Raw genomic sequence first — 27,334 nt, 5'->3', positions numbered from 1 at the left:
CCTCGAGGCAGGCCTAATCACCAGAGTCACCTGCCTGTTATTCCTTGCAGGCCGCAGCCTGCTCCTTGCCAGCAAACCCTCTCCCCTATGCCCCTAGGGTGCGCTCCTCCAAGCTCTCAAAGGGCTAGTGCGTGCACACCCTAATTCACACAAACCAATGGCTGGCCACCTTTGGGTACTTAACTCCTTAAGGACACAGCCATATTTCACCTTAAGGTCCAGGCCATTTTTTGCAAATCTGACCAGTGTCACTTTAAGTGGTGATAACTTTAAAACTCTTTGACTTATCCAGGCCATTCTGAGATTTTGTCATTTTGGGAATGACATTTTGTTTTTTTGGGAACGTTACAAGGCTTAGAAATTTAGAAGCAAATCTTGAAATTTTTCTGAAATTTTCAAAAACCCAATTTTTAGGGACCAGTTCAGGTCTGAAGTCACTGTGAGGCTTACATAATTGAAACCACCCAAAAATGACCCCATTCTAGAAAGTACACCCCTCAAGGTATTCAAAACTGATTTTTACAAACGTCGTTAACCCTTTAGGTGTTCCACAAGAGTTAATGGCAAATGGAGATAACATTTCAGAATTAAAATTTTTGAGCAAATTTTCCATTTTTTTTTGCCCACCTGATGCACCCCTAGAGTAGAAACTCCATAAAAGTGACCCCATCTAAGAAACTACACCCCTCAAGGTATTCAAAACTAATTTTACAAACTTTGTTAACCCTTTAGGTGTTCCACAAGAGTTATTGGCAAATGGAGATGAAATTAGAGAATTTCAATTTTTTGGCAACTTTTTAATTTTAATCCATTTTTTTCCAGTAAGAAATCAAGGGTTAACAGCCAAACAAAATGCTATCTTTATTGCCCCAATTCTGTAGTTTTCAGAAACACCCCATATGTGGCCGTAAACTACTGCACAGTAGGGCATAGAGGGAAAGGTGCGCCGTATGGTTTTTGGAAGGCAGATTTTGCTGAACTGGTTTATTTACACCATGTCCCATTTGAAGCCCCCCTGATGCACCCCTAGAGTAGAAACTCCATAAAAGTGACCCCATTTTGGAAACTACGGGATAAGGTGGCAGTTTTGTTGGGACTATTTTTAGGGTACATATGATTTTTGCTTCATCTATATTACATTTTTGTGAGGAAAGGTTACCAAAAATAGAAATTCTGAAATTTCATCTCCATTTACCATAAACTGTTGAGGAACACGTAAAGGGTTAATAAAGTTTGTAAAATCAGTTTTATATACCTTGAGGGGTGTAGTTTATTAGATGGGGTCGCTTTTATGGAGTTTCTACTCTAGGGGTGCATCAGGGGGGCTTCAAATGGGACATGGTGGAAAAAAAAAAAAAAAAAAAAAAAAGCCCATCAAAATCTGCCTTCCAGAAACCATACGGCGTTCCTTTCCTTCTGCACCCTGCCGTTTGGTCATACAGCAGTTTACGACCACATATGGGGTGTTTCTGTAAACTGCAGAATCAGGGTAATAAATATTAAGTTTTGTTTGGCTGTTAACCCTTGCATTGTTACTGGGGGAAAAAAACGGATTTAAAAATGGAAAATTTGCCAAAAAATAGCTTTTTTGGCACCGTTTTTATTTAATTTTTTGGACCGTGTTCATCCGAGGGGTTGGGGGGTATTTTTTATAGAGCTGATTATTACGGACGCGGCAATACCTAATATGTATCAAGTGTATCAATGTACAAATTTATTTATGTTTTACACTATATTTTTTAGTTTTTAGCCGATTATCTTAGGTAGGGGCTCATTTTTTGCGGGATGAATGGACGGTTTTATTGGCAGTATTTTGGGGGCATATGACTTTTTGATCGCTTGCTATTACAATTTTTGTGCTGTAAGGTGAAAAAAAATTTTTTATAAAGCAGATTCTTACGGATGCGGCGATACCTAATAGGTCTTCTTTTTTTATTTATTTTAGTTTTACTAAATAATATTTTTGAAAAACATTTTTTTGTTTTGTTTTAGTGTCTCAAGTCTGAGAACCAGTATTTTATCCGATTGTCAGTGGCTGTACTCCATGGAAGTGTGGTACTCCCTGAAGCAACCAATAATGCAGAGGCCCGGATGATCGGGGCACGTGTCACACCGAGTAGTGGTGTCCTTCCGTGACACACTCTGCACTTTTTTTGGGTCCGTCCCTTCTTTCCAGTATGGGGGACCACACCTGGAAAGTGTTGGCCAGGGACGATCCGGGCACCTCCAGTTCCCGAGGTACTACGGCCTGCTCTTTCCCGGTCAGAAAAGCCCAGGTCCTTGAGGACTGCCTCATAGAACTGAAGGAATGTCCCTGTGCTGCCAGCGCTCTGGGACAGCACAAAAGAGTTGTACAAGGCAACCTGCACCAAGTAGACCGCAACTTTTTTGTACCATGCCTGGGTTTTGCGCATGGCGTTATATGGCTTGAGGACTTGATCAGAGAGATCAACTCCTCCCATATACCAATTGTAGTCGATGATACAATCGGGCTTGAGGACCGTTGCCGAGGTACCTCGCACAGGAACAGGGGTGATGCAGTTACCATAAATTGTGGACAGTACAAGGACATCCCTCTTGTCCTTCTATCTGACCAGCAACAGGTTTCCAGTGGTAAGGGCACAGGTATCACCCCTGGGGATAGGTACCTGGAGGGGGTGGGTAGGGAGGCCGCGTTGATTTTTCCACATGGTCCCACAAGCGGACGTGGATCTGGCGGCGAGGGACTGGAACAAGGGGATACTAGTATAAAAATTATCCACGTACAGGTGGTAACCTTTATCTAGCAGTGGGTGCATAAGGTCCCACACAAGTTTCCCGCTAACACCCAGAGTGGGGGGACATTCTGGGGGTTGAATACGGGAATCTCGCCCCTCGTACACACAAAACTTCTAAGTGTACCCTGAGGTACTTTCACAAAGTTTGTACTGCTTCACGCCATACCTCGCCTGCTTAGAGGGAACATACTGGCGGAAAAGGAGTCTCCCCTTGAAAGCAACAAGAGACTCATAAACCGCGACCTCCCTTCCAGGTACATAGACCTGTACAAATTTGGCCCCAAAGTGATCGATGACCGCCCTGATTTTGTACAGGCGATCATAGGCAGGATCACCTTGGGGGGACATGCTGCATTATCTGAATAATGCAGGCATTTCCGGATGGACTCAAACCGGGAGCGTGTCATGGACGTACTGTAAAGTGGCATCTGGTAGAGGACGTCCCCACTCCAGTAATGCCTGACACTAGGTTTCTTGACTAGGCCCATGTGCAGCACGAGGCCCCAAAACGTCCTCATCTCGACTGCACTGACCGAAGTCCAGCCACCGGGCCTAGACAAAAAGGAGCCCGGGTGTTGAGCAACAAACTGTTGGGCGTAGAGGTTTGTTTGCTCCACCATTAGATTTACAAAGTGGTCACTGAAAAAAAGACTAAAGTAGTCGTATTCAGTGAAGCCCACTGTGGAAATCTGGATTCCTGGTTGGCCTACAAAGTCAGGAATCACGGGCTCAAATCGCTCTGGGGTATATCAGACAAGTTCACCGGCAGGGGGCTCCGGTGGATTTAACTGGTGGGCCGGAAAACTAGTACGAGCCCCAGAGCTGCTCGTACTAGGGTGGGCTACAGGGTCCCTAACATGGCGGTCCCCTTGCTCCGCCTGGCGGCGTCTCCGCTGCCTTGGGGGCTCATCATCCTCGCTAGATGATGACGAGGACGCGGATGACAAAAGAAAAGTGGGGTCATCCTCGTCCTTACTGGCACTTCCAGCAGGACTTAATAGATGTACTAAGCTGGATGCCTGGGAGCCACTGTTAGGCCCCATCTCCCATGTCAACCCACTGGCACTTTTTAATCATTTTGCAGGGTGGATCGATGGGCTGACAGAGTGAGCCACTTCCCTCTGTTAACAGTGGCTGCGGCATCTAAGATGTCAGATTTGGCAATAATTTGGCAGGGGCCTGGCTGTGTTTATCAGCTGTGCCCTGGCTGCTGAGCTCATGACAATGGCAGTACTCAATAGATCATGGTGATTTATATATCCATTACAGAGCGTGACAAACTCCTCGCTCATGACAGATATATACATCATGTAGCGTGAAGGTGTTAGAAGAGGTTGCCCATCACAACAGGCTGATATTTACATAACAACAGTGAATAGAATCTCAAAAAGATATCCCCAAGCTCAACATCTCATTATTTTACATGAGGTAACCTTCAAAAACATAGGTTTTCTTTTTAAAATAATACATTATACATAAAGATATAACCGGTAGATGTATATAGAAATATTGAAACTATCCCAGCGTCCTGCACTGTTTTTTATGGAAGACTTAAAGCAAGTACTGGAACTTTGCCGAGATCCTTCAGAAATGAAGCCCTGCCATTTAGTTCTATAAGTTTGGACCTCGGTAGAAAGCTCCAGATGTACAGTGACTCATTGTTTCCCGTGCTGCACCTGTACAAACGTTGCGGCATTGACATCCATTTTCTTTCAGAGGGTTGTGCTGCAGACTGGTCGAATGCCACTCCCCAGCACAGCTGTAAGACTGCTTTCATTGTTTCATCACCCATTTACCAGCAATCCTTTTCCAACTACTATATGTTCCTGTGCTATACATTGAGCTTTTACAAACCTCTGTACCATTGCTTTCTACTGACTGTAGCAATGACATAAGATAATTCCAGATATATATTCTACTTCTGAGGACTATGTCTGCGTGAAATGGTTGAAAAACCTTGCATGGTCATGATGAGGTTTTCCTCCTTATACAAGGCCACGATCAGGATTACTCCATCCTATAAAAAAGGTGCAAGCAACAGTATATAAAGCAGCCATGTTCATTATAGCATTTTATTCTTCTCAGCTTTTAAGGAGTTATCAGGATACATGATAAATGTATCATCACTGGGGGCTTCACTTCTGGGACACCCATAGAATAGGCCATAAATGTCTGATAGATGCCGGTTTGGGATCTTCACCTATCTTTGGATGTGGCGACCAAAGGTGGTTGGGATTATAGAACAGCCGACTGGGCTGTGCCACGCTGTTTTCCTAACTCACATACATGTCTGCCCAAAGATGTTTGTCATGGGAAATGGCAAAGCTGGCAAGAAATGCCAGTCACAATATAACATGAACTCATTTAACCATTACTACACCAAGCTTCTTTAAATGGGTTCTCTGGGAATCCATAAAATAAAATGACTGAAAATACTTAAATATAGATTTTAAATATATTCCCAAATAGCTTTCTTGGTCATTTCTGTGCACATCTAAGTGCCACATTTAAGTGTAATGCAGGAATTGTACCAGGAATTGAACCAGAAGTGAACAGAAGGTAAACCATTTGCTACAAAGATTATTATACTATCATCTTCAACATCACTGCATTAACATGTTTTCACTTGTGTTTACCACGATTACCTTCATATCCCTCATACTATTTCGTAAGCCCACTATTCCTAAAACTGATAGAGCTATTTATCTCACCTTCCCTACTACCCTCTCACCACTTCTGCTGAACTCCTCCTAAACACTCAGATCTTCTCATCTAAACATGATCAACCACCTCTTGCTCTATCCTATACTCACTTGCTAACCCTTGCTCTACTTCTCCTTATTGCTGGAGACATATCTCCTAATCCAGGCCCCCCTTGTTTTGTCCCCACCATTTTATCTCCCCTCCGTTACAAAGCCCCTGCCACTAACTGCACTCATTCCTCAAACCTCATACCTGTTCACCTGACCCCTGCTCCCCCACCCTCTCTATCTGTAGCATTGTGGAACTTGCGTTCCATTTGTAACAAACTTTCCTACATCCACAACCTCTTTATCTCCAAGAAATTTTTATTCCAGGGCCTCACAGAAACGTGGCTGACACCTACAGAAACAGCCTCCCATGCTGCATTATCCTATGGGAACCTTCAGTTTACTCACCCCCCCCCCCCCCCCCGCCCAGACAGACATGGTGGCCTCCTCTTATCAGGGAACTGCTCCACCTTTTCACAACCTCCCCTCTTTCGAAGTCCACTCCGTCCACATCTTCTCTCCCTGCAACTTTCAAATAGCAGTCATCTACCGTCCACCAGGCCTTGCTTCTACCTTTCTCGACCATTTCAATACCTGGCTTCTTCACTTCCTCTCTGCTGACATCCCCTCCATCATCATGGGGGATTTCAATATCCCTATTGACACACAAAACTCAAACGCCTTAGGAGTTTAAAGGCCTCCTTTGGACTCAATGGTACTCCACAGCCACCCACAGAGACAGACACACACTAGACCTTGTCTTTACCCGCCTCTGCTCCCTATCTAATCTCTCAAACTCTCCTCTCCCCCTCTTAGATCACAATCTTCTTACATTTTCATCCACTCTCTCCTCAACTGCTCCTCCAGTCCATAAACTACCACACCTTTGCAGAAATCTCAAACACCTCTCCATTCACACACTCTCAGACTCTCTCTCACCACTATCCACCATATCTTCTCTTCATGACACTGACACAGCCGCTACTTTCTACAACACCACAATTACTTCAGCCCTTGACTCAGTCGCCCATTTGACACACACAAGAACCCGGCAAATGAGTCGACAACCCTGGAACACTAATCAAACAAAAAAACTGAGACAAGCTTCCAGAGTCACAGAACGGCGCTGGAAGAAAACCCACTCCAAGGAGGACTTTATCTCATAAAAAGTAGCGGTGTTCTCACATTCAAGTCTGCACTCACCTCTTCTAAACACGACTACTTCACTACTCTCATATCATCTTTCTCCCGTAACCCCAAACAACTGTTTAATACCTATAACTCACTACTCTGTCCCCCCTCCAACACCCCTCATCTCAGCTGAAGACTTTGCCTCATATTTCAGAGATAAAATTGATAAAATCAGTGAAAGCTTTAAACACTCCACATTACACCTCTACACAGCCACCCAAAGCTCTTCCCACATAACCCAGTTTACCACCATCACAGAAGAAAAGCTTTCCAACTTAGTCTCCAAGTCACACCTCACCACTTGTGCCCTTGACCCAATCCCATGCCACCTCATCCCTAACCCCACCGCTATAGTTATCCCTGCCCTAAAGAACCTCTTCAGCCTATCGCTAACCACTGGCATCTTCCCTTCCTATTTTAAACATGCAACCGTCACACCCATACTCAAGAAACCGTCCCTGGACCCATCCTCTTTGTACAGCTATCGTCCCATTTCACTGCTGCCATTTGCATCCAAACTCCTAGAACAACATGTCCATCTCGAAATGTCCTCTCACCTCTCATCCCACTCACTTTTTGATCAGATGCAATCCGGCTTCAGACCAAATCACTGCACTAAAACTGCCCTAAACCAAGTCGCCAACTATCTGCTAGCTGCCAAAGCTAAACGCCACTACTCTTTGCTCCTCCTTCTTGACCTTTCCTCTGCCTTCGACACTGTTGACCACTCTCTCCTCCTACAAATCCTCTCTTACCTTGGCTTCAAAGACCTAGCCCTCTCCTGGATCTCCTTGTACCTCGCCAACAGAACCTTCAGCATTTCCCATTCAAACACTACCTCCTCATCACACCACCTTTCTTGTTGGTGTCCCTCAAGGCTCTGTCCTGGGTCACCTGCTTTTCTCCACTTATACTTTCGTCCTGGGACAGCTCAGAGTCCCATGGCTTCCAATACCATCTCTATGCTGACGACACTTCTACCTCTCTGGCCCAGTTGTTGCTTCCCTCCTATCCAGAATCCCAGAGTGTCTGTCAGCAATATCTTGATTCTTCTTTTCCCGCTTCCTAAAACTCAACATGGAGAAAACTGAATTCATTTTCTTTCCCCCATGTCACTCAGCCCCCTTTCCTGACCTGTCCATCACAGTTAATAGCACAACACTTTCTCCAGTCTCGCAGGCCCGCTGCCTGGGGGTATCATTGGATTCTGTCCTGTCCTTTAAGCCACACATCCCAACCCTCACCTCCACCTGCCGTTTCCAACTTAAGAAAATCTCTCATATTCACGCCTTCCTCAACCCTGAGTCAACTAAAATACTAGTGCATGCTCTCGTCATCTCCTGCCTGGACTAGTCCAACATCCTCCTGTGTAGTCTTCCATCAAGCACTCTTGCTCCCCTCCAATCTATTCTCAACTCTGCTGTCAGGCTAATCCAACTCTCCCTTCGTTTCTCCTCTGCCTCCCCCCTTGCCAATCTCTTCACTGACTCTCCATTGCCCAGCAAATTCAGTTTAAAATATTTACAACTACATATAAGGCCATCCACAACCTGTCCCCTCCTTACATCTCTGACCTGCTTTCTCAGATCTCTGACCTGCTTTCTCAGATCCTCACAGGACCTCCTCCTCAGTTCTCCTCTTATCTGTTCCTCACACAATCGACTACAAGATTTCTCACGTGCCTCTCCCCTACTCTGGAACTCACTGCCCTAGCACATTAGGCTATCCCCCAACACCCACCTTTTCAGGAAAGCCTACCATCTGCAATGAGCATGCTGCCACCACATAGCCACAAAAGCATACCCTCACCTACTGTGTTCTCCCCTTCCCTTATAGATTGTAAGCTCTTGCGGGCAGGGTCCTATACCCCTCTGTACCAGTCTGTTAATAGTTTCTTGTTTACTGTATTTTTTATTTCTGTGTAACCCCAGGTGGATGTACAGCGCCATGGAATTAATGGCACTTTAAAATAAATAATAATAATAAAAATAATAATAATAATAATAATTAGTTATAATGGCTTGTTTTGTCTGGGGAGCAATCAACAGGAGAAATAAAATGGCCACCATGCTATTAGTACACACAAAACCTGTCCTAATCACACAGCAGGATAAGTTACTTCAGAGCACTGAGCTAATGCGCTGCCTCATCCTCCTCCCTGCTCTGCCTGTCAGGGATTATGATCCCGAATAAAGCCGATAAGATCTTCAGCTGAATCTCTGTAGGAATGGAGGTCATGAGAAGACATGAAGTACGGAGAGGAGGGTAGTTTGTGGCTAATGAGCAGCAGCACTTGTATGCAGTCTCCATTACCATAGTCTGACCTGTCCGTCCTCTATGTACTTCATGTCTCTTCATGAACGCCTTTCGTACAGAGATTCAGCTGAAGATCTTATCAACTGTATTCAGGATCATAATCCCTGACAAGCAGAGCAGAGAGGAGGATGAGGCAGCTCTTTAGCTCAGTGTTCTGAAGTAACTTGTCCTGCAGTGTGATTAGGACATTTTATTTCCCTTGATGATTGTTCCCCAGGCAAAACAAGACATTCTAAATGATGAAAGGTATCTGGGAGTGTATTTAAAAATCAAGCAATATTTAAGTATTTTCATTTTATTTTATGAATTCCCAGGAAACCCCTTTAAAGAAGCTTGGTTTAGTATAGTTTTTACTTCTGTCAGTTTGGACCCACATACAACATGGGCCCCACTTTCCAGGGCCACTTTAAGCTTCCAGTCCGCCCCTGAAACAGCTGAATAGGGAGGTCGCTGGAGACAGACTCCCTTTAAGTTGCGATATTATGCGCAAAAACTGTGCTCAAATTCTAGTGCAAGGTACATGAGCCACCTAGTAGGTTCCAGCCTAAAGGTGCACCAGATTTATCATCTAGTATCAACTACTTAGCAGTCTGGGGCATTTTTAGACTGACTAGTCTCAGTTTATACTGTTTAAATTTTAGCAAGGATTAGTAAATCTGCTCCAGCATTTATGTTAAAGTGTAACACCGGCTGCTCCTCCTATAGGTCCACAGACAGAGTGATCCCTGAATGTTGTACATTAAACAAGGCAGCACAGTCTCCCCTCCGTGAAAGGAGCACTTGCTCTGAGAACAGGTTGTGTACGTGGGGTGAAGCAGGCCAACAGTTAACGGATTTTCTTGCCAAGGTTTTAAGAGTTCAGGAGGTTCCAAATGACAGATAAAACAAACAATGGCAGGCCTATGAAAACCTCGGGCTGCCGGGCTCTCTGATGCTAACAAGGCTCTCTTTATTGCTTCAACTTTTCAGAAGTGAATAAAAATTATTACTTTGCCCTGTTTTTGCCCTCGTGCGTGTTAGGAGGGGTGGATGGGATAGAAAAAAAAATGGAAAAAAATACACAGTGGAGTAACATAGTAGCAGTGTGAGGCATTTTTAAAAAATTGCAACAGACAAGCCCTTTACCGTGGAAACTTCCCAAGTTGTCACAGTTTATTGTGGATGAATGTCCTAAGAAAATATGATGATAAAAGCTAATTTCAAAGAAAAAAAAAATGGAATGAAAGGGCCAAGAAGAGGAAAAGATACAAATATTACTCGGTTTCTGCTGCAAATGGAGCCAAAAATGACAACATAGTGTAGGATTACCCATAATTCTGCCAATTTTCCTTAATCTTTTGCAAAAAAACACGGTTCTACTCGCAGATTGCTCGCTGCCAGATTTAGGAAAAACTCAATTCATTTATTTGCACTGAACTGCATTCTGGTACTAAGTGAAGAAGAAGGGAGTCAGTGTATTTTGGCCGGTGATTTGGTAAAGCACTTACACTCCGCTATTCATTTGTGATAATTATATTCTTTCTGTAATGATGCTGGTTGATTGCAGTTCCTCTACTTTCCGCCTCTTCCCATCTGCCTCGTGCTCCTCGCTCTGGAAGCGTTCTTACTGCAAGGCTTCAACCATGTGTTACTGGGAGCTTCACAAATGACTGCTATATAAATATGGTGGACTTAGGCTTTGGATGGCTTTTGGAGAAAATCAACTGAGTCTAAGCCCTTGGGCTGCCCTCTTCTAGCAGGTATTACCTGCTTTTGGGAAAGATGGGTCACTGTCAACATTGCCGCCATTATATCTACTACGCGGGCTGCCACATAGCTTTTTCATACTCTAAAATGGCAGATCAGATTTGTCTAGATAAGCAGTCTAGACAAGCACTAGGATGCTTCACTAGGATTCAAGAACAAAATACAATTGTTCTGCTGGACAACCCCTTTAATAGAATTAAAGAGCATCTATCAGCATGACCATCCCTAATAAACCAGACAAACCACCTGGTAGAGTTAAACCTGCTGATTAAAGAGGACCTGTCACCAGTTGGGGGTGCGTCCCTGCACAGTCTGACAATGGCGGCACTGATTGGATAGAGAGAGTCTGTGCAGGTACACACCCCCAACTTGTTACCTCCCCTCTATACCCTTACTGCAGACTGCTAGCAATTCACTCATAACTTCTAGAAGGAATAATAAAGGAATGGCACAACATACAGACATAATAATAGATGCTACAGAATTGTTATTATATGGGGATTGCATGAAACTATTAAAACAGGCATGTCGGGAACGGTGACAGGTCCTCTTTAAAATGATACCTGTCTTGTGAAAATCAGTCGAAGTGTCCCTGAGAAATAAGGCTTATTCTTTATGCAAATGAGAGCTTCAGTAAGTAAATTGCTATGTCACATTCATGCACAAGAAATTAACATATCCAACACGTAGTTGCTACGTTTCGACCCATGCAGGGTTCTTTACCCAGCTTTCCTCTGAGATGTCTGCATGCCCCTACCCATATGCAGAAACCTTTTTAACTGGATCGAGATTTATCTGTACATAACACTGCAAAATTCATCTGGCATTTAGGGTCTGTAGCTAACAACGCCTATGTGTGCAGAACAGCAGCCATTAGTGGTGTCACACACAAAACTGTGTATAAAACCAAGACAATCCAGAAGCTACTGAATAAAATATGAAAAGGTTTTATATAAGAGGGCAGCTTAGGTTAAACCTTCCAGATGTGTTTCTCTTTCCTGTTTCGGTCACCAACAATCTCGGTTTTGTCAACTTAGGGCATATGGACATCACAGAGCTTGGGACCCAAACTATGATGCAATGTGCCTCTCCACTTTTGACTTCTGCAAGGGCAAGATGGCCAGATGCGGCATCCTCTGGCTGAAGCCTGAAAAATGGCACAAGCCAATGAAATACAATAAGTGATGTGCCAGGAGATTAGTTTGGATGGATGGATGGATAAGTGAATATAAGATTGGCGAATTAAAGGACTACTGGGGGCTGATATGAAGCAATGGGTACTACTGAGGGCTGGTATGAGGCAATGGAGGCTGCTGTGGGCGACTATGAGAGGCAATGGGGACTGATATGAGACTGCTGGGGGATGATGAGAGGCATGGGGCTCTTATCTGAGGTCTGATTGGGGGAAATTCACATTGGTGTCTGAGCTGAGATCTGATTGGGGGTCTGATATGAGGTCTAATGAAAAATATTTTTTCTTACTGTCCTCCTCTAAAACCTAGGTGCGTCTTATATGGCTTAAAATATGGCAGATAGATAGGTATGAGATAGATAGATAGATTAGATGGACAGATACAGTTCTGTTCTAAACAAATTATATGCATCATCAAGCAATACGGAATATGGCATATGAAATAACACAACTCACCCCCATGACTTTCCCACGCTGTTCAACATCTTCCCACATGGAGTAGACAATAAATCTGCACATGTACTTTCCAGCTCGTCCTTCCTGCTTTATTCGAACCAAGCACATCCTATAAAAACACATTACTGTCAATCCAATGCCCTTCAATGTCCAGTTGTTGATATAATCCAGCTATGGTTCCACTCAGTCTTTAAGGGTGACATCATCATAGGACACATTTAAAATCTGCAGGATCACTATAAAAACATTTGTCTAATATTGATGTACTGTAATGCTCCATCCTTGGTGATCAAATTCTTGTAACATTTTAGGATGTAAAGAACCAGAAAAATATTTATATCTAGAGCACAAAAAGAACAGTAAAGGAACATGACCTGTCCTACAGTGCATGCAAAACTAGAGTTTCAAGTAAACTTCTTATAAGTAGAAACAATTTGCCGTTTTTTGCATATAAAATTTCCTTTGTGCCTCAATGACCATAACTTGCTGTAATTTATATTATTACCCATCACAGAAGTGCCTGTAACTCAAGGAACAATCTACACTTAGTAAGTGGATAACTGAAGTAGTAAGAAGTGAAGTCAAGTACTCGGGATGGACTTTACACCCTGTTGTGTTGGAGACCTACACGCTTTAATATTCTAAAAGGAGGAAGCTCCAGCAAAGATGGAGAAAACTTCCATAAAGGTTTCAGTTGTCTAGAAGTGACAGGTCAGGTTGTTACTCATGCTCCTATCCAGTCAGGCGGCCCATCCTCAATATCCTAAACCAGTCCTACTGGTCCAAATTCTGAGACCTAACCCAAACTGCTATATTACTTTAAAACTTTCCTGAAACCCGTACAGAGTGGAGAGTTGTGCAATTAGCTATCCTTACATGGGTTGGCCACTTTCTGGGTACTGTTGACCAATGTGTATGTAAGATGACTATATGTCACTTACTAAGCCTGTGTTGATTGTAGCAGTAAAGTGTCATATATATATATAGAAAAAAAGAGAAAATCCAGCGGGAGCACCAGCCAAGGTGTGGGTGCAATGTCCAGCACAGGATAGCAGCAGTATCCCAAGTATTGTAGAGACGGAAGAAGTTGGACTGCACTCCAAGATGATAGTGAAAAATAAACGATTTATTCACCCATAAAAAAGGCACAACTTGCGACGTTTCGGCTCACAAGAGCCTTCCTCAAGCATGGAAACAGTGAAAGTGAGGGCATATAAAAGACATTTCATAAATGTGGGACCAATCAGATGGAAGTTACAATTAGCATCCAATTACATACATCTGTTACAGAGAACACAAAGTGCATGTGCATAAAGTGACATGTGTCATGTAATCTATATTCTCGGGAATGAACCCCTTTCTGTGAAAATCATGCCAGTAAAGATCATAATAAAAACAGTGATATAATGAGGAATATGGATCGTAGAAATAGAACCTTAGGAGGCAATAGCGCCCACATAGACCATCGCGTTCGTTGAGCGTCTCTGTCTCTTCAATGCGCATGTCCAGATAAGCGTCATCCTATGAGTCATGTTGCAGAAAAGGTGGCGCATGCGTTGTATGGTATCAAACAGACATCGCCATCTTGGTTAAGGGCAAATTGCCCAATATGCTTATACAATACACCGATGTGAGCTGTACAAAATATCACCAAAATAAGGTAAACAGCCGAAGTAGGGGTCTCCTACATATGTCAGCAGATGGATCGGGATCCCACCCTGCCGAGAGGGATACCAAACCAAGGGGCCGTGGGTGTCGAGGGGGGACATTTCCATGAACCATATCGACACCGATAGCCGGACCCAGATTTGTAATCCTTTTTACTTGCAGATTTAGATCTTTGACTATTTTTTGATGCGATGCTGTTCTATTCTATCTAGGGATGATCTCCCTGTGGCTGTTTTATTGTTAGCGGTCCGGCTATCGGTGTCGATATGGTTCATGGAAATGTCCCCCCTCGACACCCACGGCCCCTTGGTTTGGTATCCCTCTCGGCAGGGTGGGATCCCGATCCATCTGCTGACATATGTAGGAGACCCCTACTTCGGCTGTTTACCTTATTTGGGTAATATTTTGTACAGCTCACATCGGTGTATTGTATAAGCATATTGGGCAATTTGCCCTTAACCAAGATGGCGATGTCTGTTTGATACCATACAACGCATGCGCCACCTTTTCTGCAACATGACTCATAGGATGACGCTTATCTGGACATGCGCATTAAAGAGACAGAGACGCTCAACGAACGCGATGGTCTATGTGGGCGCTATTGCCTCCTAAGGTTCTATTTCTATGATCCATATTCCTCATTATATCACTGTTTTTATTATGATCTTTACTGGCATGATTTTCACAGAAAGGGGTTCATTCCCGAGAATATAGATTACATGACACATGTCACTTTATGCACATGCACTTTGTGTTCTCTGTAACAGATGTATGTAATTGGATGCTAATTGTAACTTCCATCTGATTGGTCCCACATTTATGAAATGTCTTTTATATGCCCTCACTTTCACTGTTTCCATGCTTGAGGAAGGCTCTTGTGAGCCGAAACGTTCCAAGTTGTGCCATTTTTATGGGTGAATAAATCGTTTATTTTTCACTATCATCTTGGAGTGCAGTCCAACTTCTTCCGTCTCTAATATATATATATAGGGATCTGTCCCCTTTAAGGAAGCAGCCTGGACAACTGGACAAAAGTGTCCAGTTTTGGGCACATCAAAGGCAGAGGATCAAAAGATCAATGGCTGCAGGGGGCCACTGTTTATCAGGAAGCCGGACCGCCTCCAGCGCTGCATACTTATATGTCACATCACCACGCCAGCCAGTGTACACTGCATCCTACAAACCATACAAACACAAATTATAACCCAGACCTTAAATCAACTTTGTCAAGCCCAAGATCTCGAAGTACTTCTACACAAGGCAACTATGAGATTAGTGATGACTAACGTTGTGCAAACACCGATTGATTCTCAAATTGCTTAAAGAACCCGACCCAATGTGATTTTCTGCTAAAAATCTTTAAAGGAAATGTGTCACCAAAATTTTCATCTATTTGCCAGTTAAAACCAGATAGTAACACATTCCCTTTTTTTCTAATCTGTTCTTATTTTCAAAACAAGTGTAGAGTCGGGCGTCACAAGTAAAGTGCACGGCAACATCCGCTGGTTTCCCTTTTTGTATACACTGACGGTGCTGCACAGCTGAGAAGAGGATTGTGTGTGAACGGTAACAAAGAAGAAAAATAGTCAGCGGCACTCACCAGCGTATTATATCAACTCGATGCTTTATTCCACGGAGTGAAGACATGGCATGGGGCAGACAGACATTCAAAAACACGCATGTTAACTCTTAACTGCATTTAGGCTACTTTCACACTGCCGTTTCTGGGTCCGCCTGTGAGATCCGTTTCAGGGCTCTCACAAGCAGTCCAAAACTGATCAGTTCAGCCCCAATGCATTCTGAATGGATGCGGATCCGTTCAGAATGCATCAGTTTGCCTCCGTTCAGCCTCCATTCCGCTCTGGATGCGGACACCAAAACGCAGCTTTAGGCTACTTTCACACCTGCGTTCGGGTGTCCGCTCGTGAGCTCCGTTTGAAGGCTCTCACAAGCGGCCCCGAACGCAGCCGTCCAGCCCTAATGCATTCTCAGTGGATGCGGATCCGCTCAGAATGCATCAGTCTGGCAGCGTTCAGCCTCCGCTCCGCTCAGCAAGCGGACACCTGAACGCTGCTTGCAGCGTTCGGGTGTCCGCCTGGCCATGCGGAGGCAAGCGGATCCGTCCAGACTTACAATGTAAGTCAATGGGGACGGATCCACTTGAAGATGACACAATATGGCTCAATCTTCAAACGGATCCGTCCCCCATTGACTTTCAATGTAAAGTCTGGACGGATCCGCTCAGACAACTTTCACACTTAGAATTTATAAGTTATAATGCAGACGGATCCGTTCTGAACGGATACAAACGTCTGCATTATAGGAGCGGATCCGTCTGATCAGACATCAGACGGACCCGCTCTGAACGCTAGTGTGAAAGTAGCCTTAGAAAGCATTTAAAAGCATTTACGGCATACCCATGGTCCATAGAGACAATGGACAGGAGAGGACCTCATTGACTTCTATGGGAGAGTTTTCTGGGCATGCTCTGTGACCTGTGCAGAGGTCATTGTACAAGGAATGAATAGGTAAGATTTGACAATCACTTTTTGTGAATGATTTATCCGGTCTTATCTACATACAGAGCTAATATCATTACAAGCAGGATTAGAATGACAGAAAAGCAGATAACTGCAGTAAAGTGATCTGTACAAACTAAGAAGTGGGGCCAATTATTAGACATAGTGGCCAATGCGAAAACTGAAGGATTTTATCTTGCGGCAAGCATGGGAGCCAATAATTCCTTGCCCCGCCGCTGATTACCTACACTACAGGACTGAGGTCTATTTGGTCTGCCTCTGTTGCGGGGGAAGAACATCCTCCAGACACAGGAAATGGTAGAAGAGAGAGTGGAGAGGCTTACTCCTGATATGGCCCAATGGAGGAAGGAGAAATCTGCATCTGCAGGTCTGGTGGTGTGTAATTCCCGTGCACCGGAAAGGTAACGGAGGAAGCAGATTGTGAGGGGTGGTGCACAGAGAGCGGTCTGTGTAGAGGGGGATGTATGGATAGCGGTCTGTGTAGAGAGGGGGATGCACGGAGAGCGGTCTGTGTAGAGAGGGGGATGCACGGAGAGCGGTCTGTGTAGAGGGGGGTGTATGGAGAGCGGTCTGTGTAGAGGGGGATGTATGGATAGCGGTCTGTGTAGAGAGGGGGATGCACGGAGAGCGGTCTGTGTAGAGAGGGGGATGCACGGAGAGCGGTCTGTGTAGAGGGGGGTGTATGGAGAGCGGTCTGTGTAGAGGGGGATGTATGGATAGCGGTCTGTGTAGAGGGGGATGTATGGATAGCGGTCTGTGTAGAGAGGGGGATGCACGGAGAGCAGTCTGTGTAGTGAGGGGGATGCACGGAGAGCAGTCTGTGTAGAGGGGGGTGTATGGATAGCGGTCTGTGTAGAAGGGGATGTATAGATAGCGGTCTGTGTAGAGGGGGATGTATAGAGAGCGGTCTGTGTAGAAGGGGATGTATAGATAGCGGTCTGTGTAGAAGGGGATGTATAGATAGCGGTCTGTGTAGTGGGGGATGTATGGATAGCGGTCTGTGTAGAGGGGGGTGTATGGATAGCGGTCTGTGTAGAGGGGGATGTATGGATAGCGGTCTGTGTAGAGGGGGGTGTATGGATAGCGGTCTGTGTAGAGAGGGGGATGCACGGAGAGCGGTCTGTGTAGAGAGGGGGATGCACGGAGAGCGGTCTGTGTAGAGAGGGGGATGCACGGAGAGCAGTCTGTGTAGAGAGGGGGATGTATAGAGAGCGGTCTGTGTAGAGGGGGATGTATAGATAGCGGTCTGTGTAGAGGGGGATGTATGGATAGCGGTCTGTGTAGAGGGGGATGTATGGATAGCGGTCTGTGTAGAGGGGGGTGTATGGAGAGCGGTCTGTGTAGAGAGGGGGATGAACGGAGAGCGGTCTGTGTAGAGAGGGGGATGTATGGATAGCGGTCTGTGTAGAGGGGGATGTATGGATAGCGGTCTGTGTAGAGGGGGGTGTATGGAGAGCGGTCTGTGTAGAGAGGGGGATGAACGGAGAGCGGTCTGTGTAGAGAGGGGGATGAACGGAGAGCGGTCTGTGTAGAGAGGGGGATGTATAGATAGCGGTCTGTGTAGAGGGGGATGCATGGAGAGCGGTCTGTGTAGAGAGGGGGATGAACGGAGAGCGGTCTGTGTAGAGAGGGGGATGAACGGAGAGCGGTCTGTGTAGAGAGGGGGATGTATAGATAGCGGTCTGTGTAGAGGGGGATGTATGGATAGCGGTCTGTGTAGAGGGGGATGTATAGAGATCGGTCTGTGTAGAGAGGGGGATGCACGGAGAGCGGTCTGTGTAGAGAGGGGGATGCACGGAGAACAGTCTGTGTAGAGAGGGGGATGTATGGATAGCGGTCTGTGTAGAGGGGGGTGTATGGATAGCGGTCTGTGTAGAGAGGGGGATGCACGGAGAGCGGTCTGTGTAGAGAGGGGGATGCACGGAGAGCAGTCTGTGTAGAGGGGGATGTATAGAGATCGGTCTGTGTAGAGGGGGGATGTATGGAGAGCGGTCTGTGTAGAGGGGGGATGTATAGAGAGCGGTCTGTGTAGAGGGGGATGTATAGAGAGCGGTCTGTGTAGAGGGGGATGTATAGAGAGCGGTCTGTGTAGAGGGGGGATGTATGGAGAGCGGTCTGTGTAGAGGGGGATGTATGGATAGCGGTCTGTGTAGAGGGGGGTGTATGGATAGCGGTCTGTGTAGAGAGGGGGATGCACGGAGAGCGGTCTGTGTAGAGAGGGGGATGAACGGAGAGCAGTCTGTGTAGAGGGGGATGTATAGAGATCGGTCTGTGTAGAGAGGGGGATGCACGGAGAGCAGTCTGTGTAGAGAGGGGGATGCACGGAGAACGGTCTGTGTAGAGAGGGGGATGTATGGATAGCGGTCTGTGTAGAGAGGGGGATGCACGGAGAGCGGTCTGTGTAGAGAGCGATTCATGGAAAAAGGTCTGTGCAGATGGGAATGTATGGAGAGTGCTCTGTGTAGATGGGGATGTATGTAGAGCACTCTGTGTAGATGGGGATGTATGGATAGCGGTCTCTGTAGAGAGGGGGATGCACGGAGAGCGGTCTGTGTAGAGAGCGATTCATGGAAAAAGGTCTGTGCAGATGGGAATGTATGGAGAGCGCTCTGTGTAGATGGGGGGGGGGGGGGTGTATGGAGAGCGCTGATGCCTGCTGATGTGGTCACTAGTTGCAGTGGCGCCTCTCTTAAGTGATTGCCCTTTTAAGGAGTGCAGTGGGGATAGTTTATTTTAACCCATTCTGTGTCACATATAGAAGAATATTGTTTTGAAACCCCTTAAAAAAAATTAAGGGTTTGTATACACTAATTTCTGAGACTGGCAGGACCTTTGTTGGTGATCATACTTACTTGATCCTCAGTGCTGGGTCCTGGCAACTTTGCTGCCCAGCCTCCGTTGCTTCTCTTGAGTCCCTTCATGAAGACTTCCTGTTTGACGCCGTTATAGCCAATAACTGATCACTGCTTTCCTTGCATTATGCTAAATGGTCATGTGATGCAAGGGGAGCGGATCTTCACTGTGGCCAGTGATTGGCTGCAGCAGCATCAAAATAAAAGTTTTCATGGAGAAACCCAAGACAAGCAGTGGAGGCCTGTAAGCCAAGGCCCAGCACCTAGGGATCAAGGAAGCATGATAAGCAACGCAAATCTGGCTAGTCTGAGAGTTCATAGAAATTAGTGCACAACCCCTCAAGAGCATCAAGATTGATGGGGTTAGAAGAATGAATCAAAAGGAGAGACAAATGGGTAACTACACAAGGTAAGACATTTTTTTTATTTTTTATTATACCATAATTATATGCATTTCATTTGGCTCCAAAATTTTTCAGTTTATGAGCCAATCGCTCCTTGATATTTTTTTGTTGTCTGGAGCACTGCCCTACCGAACAGCTGTTTGAAGAGAAGGCGGTGCTCCATGCAAGCGCTACTTCCTCTTCATTACACTACGCGTCATCTCACTTGTGGCAGCAGCATAGTGAATGGAGTGAGTACTAGTAGTTACACTGAGCCATGTAATGAAGAGGAAGTAGTGCTCGCATGGAGCGCGGCCTCTTCAAACAGCTGATTGTGGGGGTGCCGAGTGTTGGACCTCCGCCGATCAGATACTGATGATCTATCCTGAGGATAGGTCATCAATATAAAAACCCTGCACAACCCCTTTAACTACATGGGAATTGTTCCTCTTTTACAACTTTTCTAATTTCACTCTTGTCATGATGTCCTCTTCTTGGTAACCAGCTGTAAACCAGACCATAAAGTGGAAAACACAGTCCGCTCAATCAATTTCTTTTTAATTTCATATAGAAACATTTATATCATAGATTAAAGAAGTTGTCCATTATATATATTTTTTTTTCTGTTAATGCTCGGAGAGCTTTAAAATAATAAATTAACATATACTCACCTGTTTAAGTCACTGCTGGTACAGCGCCACCACTGCTCTGGTCTACACTAATCTCCTTTCAGCGGTCATGTGCTGTCGAAGCACATCATCACTGCAGCCAATCACTCCTCTCAGCGGTATCACTGCTAAGGTGGGTGATTACCGACTACTGTCCGGAGATAAACAGTGACTGGTGGATGTCCCTAGAGTGTATGGGCTTCTAGGAGAATCTATCCATGCCCTTAAAGGATCATCAGAACCCATGTGCACCACCCCAACAACCCTTACCCTAAACCTAACCTAACAAGAGATCACACAGAACCCCCCCCCCCCATCCCCAACCAAAACACAGCACATTCCTACATGTTACTTTGCACCACCACCTGTCTCAGTGGCACGTGACCTTCTCACAGGAGCCCATACACTTTACCGAGGCTGGCGGGGGTAGAGAGAGGCAGCAGCACTGGACCAGCGGTGGATTAAACAGGTCAAGTATTAGTAATTTGACTATTTTAAAGCACTCCCGAAATCTAACGAACCTTAAAAGTTAACTAGAAAGAACATATCCCAAACAGACTGCTGACAAGCAAACTTTTGAACAATCACAGGCTTATGGGCGATACTTTTTGAAACCATTCAACGGAATATTGTGAAACAGAGTAATCAGGCCAAATCTACGCCCAGGCATCTTTTCCCAAATGAAATCACTTTGCTTCGAGAGATCTTAAGATTGCAGAGAAGGTGTACGTTTGATGCATCACCCTGTACCAATTTGTCAACCGAAAAAATGAGGTCATGGAATTCAGTGTTTTTACATGAAAATGCCATTTTTTAGCTGCACCTGCAACCTGGATTTTAAAAGACGTATATATATTTTCTCAGTCCATAAAATTCCACAACTATAATCAGTGCAGTTTGTAACGCAAGAACTGGAGCACATTAAAAGTCTGACTCATCATTGTCAAACCACAACGGTAACATTGCATTCCTGTTTACAAAATTTTAATAAAGTCGCTCGCGGATCCACGCTAGCAAGAGCTTAGCAATTTTTTCCACATGCAAAATGAGACTCCTGTTTAACCCAGTTACGTCAACAGTCTAAACGCTAACACAAAAGCAACACAAATATTATATAACATCAAAGTGACATGAACAGTGAAGGGAAGAATTCATTTCGAATTAAGGGGAAGAGTGGCAGGGCCAGTGTTTTCTGGTAAGGTTAGATTAGAACTCCAGCACCTACACATGGAGCCCACACTGTAATAGCAGGCAGGATAATACCACGGCAAGGAGACCTGGTACAAATAAGTTAAAGTTTTAGCACCATAGCATATAAGACATAGAATGGGAGCGGTGGCCACGTGTGCGCTCCCATTCATTACTACGGGGAGAGCGATTGGTGGTGGCCGGACCCCGGAAGACCCGAGGTCCTCCGGGCACCACCTTCCCCGTTCATTTCTCGGTGTAGGTGCGGGTCACAGAGATGGGACCAGCACCTATAAGACAGTGGGGGCATATGCTATATGCCCCCATTGTCTCAGATGGGAATACCCCTTTAAGTCGTTTTAATGTGACTCCAAAGGATCTGCTTCAAATGCCTGAGACCCTCACCTTCTGAGAGAACTGGGGTCTGTCGGCCAATCATAGTCAGTGTTCTCCATGAACTTCATTAAAGAGGTGGTTGTTCTTGCATGCAACCTTCTCAAGTAAAGTCTATGGACTCGAACCCCGCGTCCCTCCCAGGTGATGATGGTTCCAGAGGTGGTAAGTCAGAATTTTAAGGCATATACATATGATACATCATAAATGCTTAAAAAGTCACTGTACTTTCATACTTTTCCATTTAATTTAATAGAGAATGATGTAACTAAATTTCTAAATCACTTCATTAAAAAAAAAAAAAAAATGCATCCACCTGAAAAAATCTGCAGTCATGGCCACTAGGGGTCTCACTTTCACCTAATTTGCAAGCAAGATCTGTCCCTAGTAACAGGGAAATAGGAGACAGCAAAGAGGAAGTGGAGGCGTGTCAGAGCTAGCTGAGATCCTGAGCCGGATAAAAGAACTGCTTCTACATTGCATCTGGACATCACACAAGCCTCCTTATTTGTCCTATGAGCTCTGGAGCTGAAAACGAACATAGTGGGAAGTAATGGAAAGGATATCACAGCAGTACAGTGCGGGCAGATTTCACTGAATGTATTAATCCCCCCTGCTTCTGAGTGAAATGCATCTAAATGTGCAGCTGAGACAGAGAATAATATGCTTGAAAGAGACTTTAGAGAAGCCCCAAAAAAAAACAATTTTCCTTCACACTCACAGTTATGATTGTACAAAGAAGCACAGCCATTATGCCAACTTTTTGGAAAACTCAGGTACACTTTAAAGACTGAGCCATCAGAGCAGCTCCCTGACAGATTCAGGGTGAGGCAGACAGCAATAGTATGTAGATGCAGTGAAACTAAAAGCTGTAGAAAAAAAAAATGTTGAACATTTTTCAATAAAGACCAAAGTAAAAAAAAATATTTTTAGCCCCAAATTAGGAAAACACTATGAAATAATTTTGATCCCAAAGGAGTATTTAGCCTTTAAGATAGTAATACCCCTTTAACGCAGATACAGCTGCAGCATTTGAGTTTGAGACTGCATGATGTGAGAGGGTGGCAGCAGGGTCAGAGCACACAGCACAGCTCTTAGAAGAGCTGTCCATTCAGCAGACATGGAGAGAGAAATTGTGCACTAAAAAGGGCTGTCCAGGAACATCTGAATATTGATGACCTATCCTCAGGATGGATAGAGCCGGTCATGTGATCCAGATGGAGACACGTGATCTAGAGACTCCGGGGAGGAGGGTGGAGCGGTACGCTCCGAGTGTGCACACCATTGAGGATGATCTATAGGTCGGACCTGAATGAAAACTGGTGAGTGAGCCAGTGACCGCGGCCACGATCACACGATTTAATTGAGCGGGGATAGGACATGACTCACGGATTGAGAGACATGCGCATTAGGTAAACGGAGACGCTGGGCTGTGCAGGACACATAAGGTGAGGTGTCCATTGGTAGATGGTTATAATTGTACACAGGTGCACAAGTGGGGCAATTACCAATGGGTACAATCCTACTGGCAGCCTTTTAAGAAGGGTGTGGATGAATAACAATTGCCTATTGTGATTGGTTATATGTGAACCATAAGTGGTGACCTGTATCATATAAAGGTTTGAAGTAAGCACTGTATACTAGTCGAAACGTTGCTGCTATTAATGGTCTTTTTTGCACATAGGTCATGGATTAACAACAAATAAAGAATTAATGAAGAATGATGCTGCCGTCATCTACTATTTGAACGTCTATCCTCAGGATAGGTCATCAATATTAGATAGATGGGGTACCGACTCCTGACACCCCTCAAATCAGCTTTTTAAGTTAGTCTGGTGCTTGAATGAATGTTGTATATACATTATATAGTGCCAGTGCTTCATATTCGAGCTCAGTCCCATTCACCTAAATGGTACCGAGCTGTATAAAGACAATGTGACGTATGGATGTGATGTCACAGGCCGAGGAACGGTCTACAGCGCTTAGGTGAGCACCATGGCCCCTTGCAATAGCTGCTTGGTGGGGCTGCCGGGCATCGGACCACACTGATTTGATATTGATGAACTATCCTGAAGATAGGTGACCAATATTTAAGTCTTAGACAAGGATGGCTGGTACTGGAAGAAGTTAGAGTTGTGAACAGGATCCAGTTAGAGAAGAAGTTGCTTCAAAGAGAGATCTATTGGATTTTTAGGATATATGTTCTCTTAGCCCTAATGAGTTAAATGAGTTATAGTTTTAATGTATTCCTGTAGCTTTTGAACCTAGAATGCATGATTTATATACATTTGTTAATATGTATTTATTTATTTTTTAAACTGTGTTTATTAGGGATGTCCTGATACCATTTTTTTTAAGACCGAGTACGAGTACCCATACTTTTATTTAAGTACTCACCGATACCAATTATGGTGTGGTAATGTTTTTACAGCAAATTTCAATTTAATTTAGTCATAGGGGAGATTTATCAAACCTTGTACAAAGAAACAGCGGCGCAGTTGCTGATGGCAATGAAAAAAATGTAAGCTGGAATTTGGTTGCTATGGACAACTGCTTTACTTTTCCTTTGTACAAGGGTCAATAAATTATTAAATGGGCATATACAGTGTTTCCCAACCAATGTGCCTCCAGCCTTTGGCTGTGCGGGCATGCTGGGAGTTGTAGTTTTGCAACAGCTGGAGGCACACTGGTTAGGGATCACTATTATATGCCCATTCCCCCCCCCCCCCTCTTATTTTATATTCACTGTTTGAACATGAAATGGACAGAAATTAACTGAATTTCTCCTCCATTTCATGCACAGTACCCACCTGGCCTGCTGTAATCCTCCCATGCAGATGCACCAGAGAACTGGGAGGAAGTGGCTTTAACTTCCTCCCAGTGCTAGGCAACCGCATGGGACTTGGGAGCCGCCGCACAGAAGTCCCGCCCCCATGCTGATCAGCTGAAACACGCTGCCGTCCCCACGCTGATGGGCTGGGAGCGCCGCCGCACGGAAGCCGACACAGGACCCACCGCTGCAGCCGACACGGGACCCGCCATCCCGCCGCTGACCATCTGGGACAGGGGACCCGCCGCTGGACGGCCAGGTATCGGCAGTGGTATCGGCGGCATTTGCACGAGTACAAGTACTCGTGCAAATGTCCAGTATCGGTACCGATACTGATATCGGGACATCCCTAGTGTTTATTACAGATTTGCATTCTATGTCTGTAGATATTTCTATTTGTATTTATTTGTAATTATGCATTTGATTTGTGCGGCCCATGTGTAGATTATCATCTGTAATAAGTAATCAACTACGGACATATATTTACCCTTCTGCGCATGCCTGATGAAGGGGAACACCGCCGAAACATTGCAGTCGCCCAGTTGGTGCTTAGTTCTGTCCCTGGCAGATTCGCTTCATCTGCAGTTATATTGATGGTGATCTATATTTATTAACCGGATGTTTGCTGTACATCGGTATTCAAGAACAAGTATACGGTGGCGTGCCGTGTTTCTTTATGCAGTCCTGGAGAGCCCCCATGTCAAAGGTCAATTAGAAATGCATTCAATATAAAGCTTTTACACCCCATTAACATTTCAGGGGAAACCGCACCAGAACTTGCGTAGAGCAATTGAATCTCAAAATGAATAATGGACGGCACAATTGGATCCGCACAATTAGGCGATTATAAGGAAGGAATATTATTCTAAAAGCTTTAGCATATATAAAACGTTAACTCCCTTAAGTCCACCAAAATCGTCAAGGTCAACTGAATTTCCAAATATCACTTCATAACCCCGGCAGCGGGATAAATGAGCAGAAAACCGCTGCATTCCATTTCTGCGGCTGGACAGGGGGATTCCAGCCCAGAAGGAAACAGTTTGGCGACCTAGGACATTAAAAATACTGTCGGGTTTAAATAAGGCCCCATACATTTCAGCTAAAGACAACCCCAGTAATCAGCTCAATTTATGATGTGTTAGCTCTCGCCGGCATGTTAGCAAATGTTTGAATGTACTTCAGCAAGGTTCCTGTTACACATTAAGATATATATCTTTCCCCCTGCCACAACATACGCTGACCTTTTCAATAATGCGAGATTAAACAATATTTTTTTTTTGGCTATTTACTCCACAGATGAAAAGGGAAAATATTGCCTGGGTGTTAAATATTTTCACAAGCAACAAATCTGCAATTTAGGAAAATTGTGTGTGTGTTTTTTAGGTGTAACATAAATGTCAGTGTAATAACTCTTATAGCCCAGTCTACTGACAACTCGCAGTGAGAATCCCTGCAGGGAGATTTCAGCAAAATCACTTTTAAGGGCATATTCTAGTTGCCACTGGATAGGAGGATATCTGTAAAAATCTGTAGGGTTTGGGCCACTGGAACATCTGTGATCTTGAGAGCGGGGACCCAGTGTCCCCCATTTTAATACAGCAGCAGTCGACTGCCATGCCATTCAAATCCTATGGGACTGCTGAATGTAGCCAAGTTCTGTACTCCACTATCTCTGGCAGTCCCATAGTGGCGGATAGAGCGGCAGCGCCCATGCCCAACCACCGCTCCATACATACGGGGGAACACAGGACCTCAGGTTTTGTGATGGGTGGAGTTCCAGCTGTTAGACCCCCTACTGATCTAACAGTTGTCCCCTATCCGTCTATTCATTGGTCCATAAGGGCCCACGACGGTAACCTGAACACAATTCCTAGATAAAATCTTTGGGCTGTCAAAGTAATGTTCTGACTTGGTGGGCCCAAGCCAGCGACCCAAAAAATGCCACCAGGGGGGAAATTCTTGTGTGTCCTGCATTTTATATTTTCTATAGACTTACAGCTAACATCTGGAGCTATTGTTTTTACTGCATACCCCCCCCCCCCCCCAAAAAAAAAATGCAGGTGCAAATATTGGCACTAAAACCGCAAACGTGCAGACTGCATGACCAAGAAATCCAACTTCTAATTCACGCCAACTCCATATAATCGCAAGTGCCATGGAAGTGGTCTTGACGTGTGCAGTACGCCCTCCAGTGATGGCTGTAACTAACATCCCTTCTGGATTTCTCTTTTATGCAACCTGCTTGGCCATCACCCCAGATAGGTTTACACGTCCCCCCCATCATCTATATAGCACGGTCAGCAATTTTGAGGGTTCAAAAACTGCTAACCAACTGCATTTAACAAGCAATTTTCATTTTCAAATAGGTTTTCATGTTCCTTAAT

At 44.8% G+C, this 27,334-nt stretch overlaps 1 protein-coding gene across 2 annotated transcripts in view; it reads right to left on the bottom strand.

Moving 5' to 3' along the window:
* Positions 1 to 27,334, bottom strand: part of LOC121003290 (ubiquinol-cytochrome-c reductase complex assembly factor 1) — a 122,491-nt gene that overhangs the window by 35,890 nt on the left and 59,267 nt on the right. For both annotated transcript variants that reach the window (XM_040435014.1, XM_040435015.1), the window contains one exon: positions 12,429 to 12,537. In XM_040435014.1, coding sequence (XP_040290948.1) covers positions 12,429 to 12,537 — 109 coding nt within the window. The remainder of the gene's footprint in view (positions 1 to 12,428; positions 12,538 to 27,334) is intronic.

Source organism: Bufo bufo, chromosome 6 (assembly GCF_905171765.1).
Source record: "Bufo bufo chromosome 6, aBufBuf1.1, whole genome shotgun sequence".
NCBI classification, from domain to species: domain Eukaryota; kingdom Metazoa; phylum Chordata; class Amphibia; order Anura; family Bufonidae; genus Bufo; species Bufo bufo.
The sequence above is the reverse complement of the archived record's forward strand: the minus strand, read 5'-3'. Positions and strand labels throughout refer to the sequence as shown.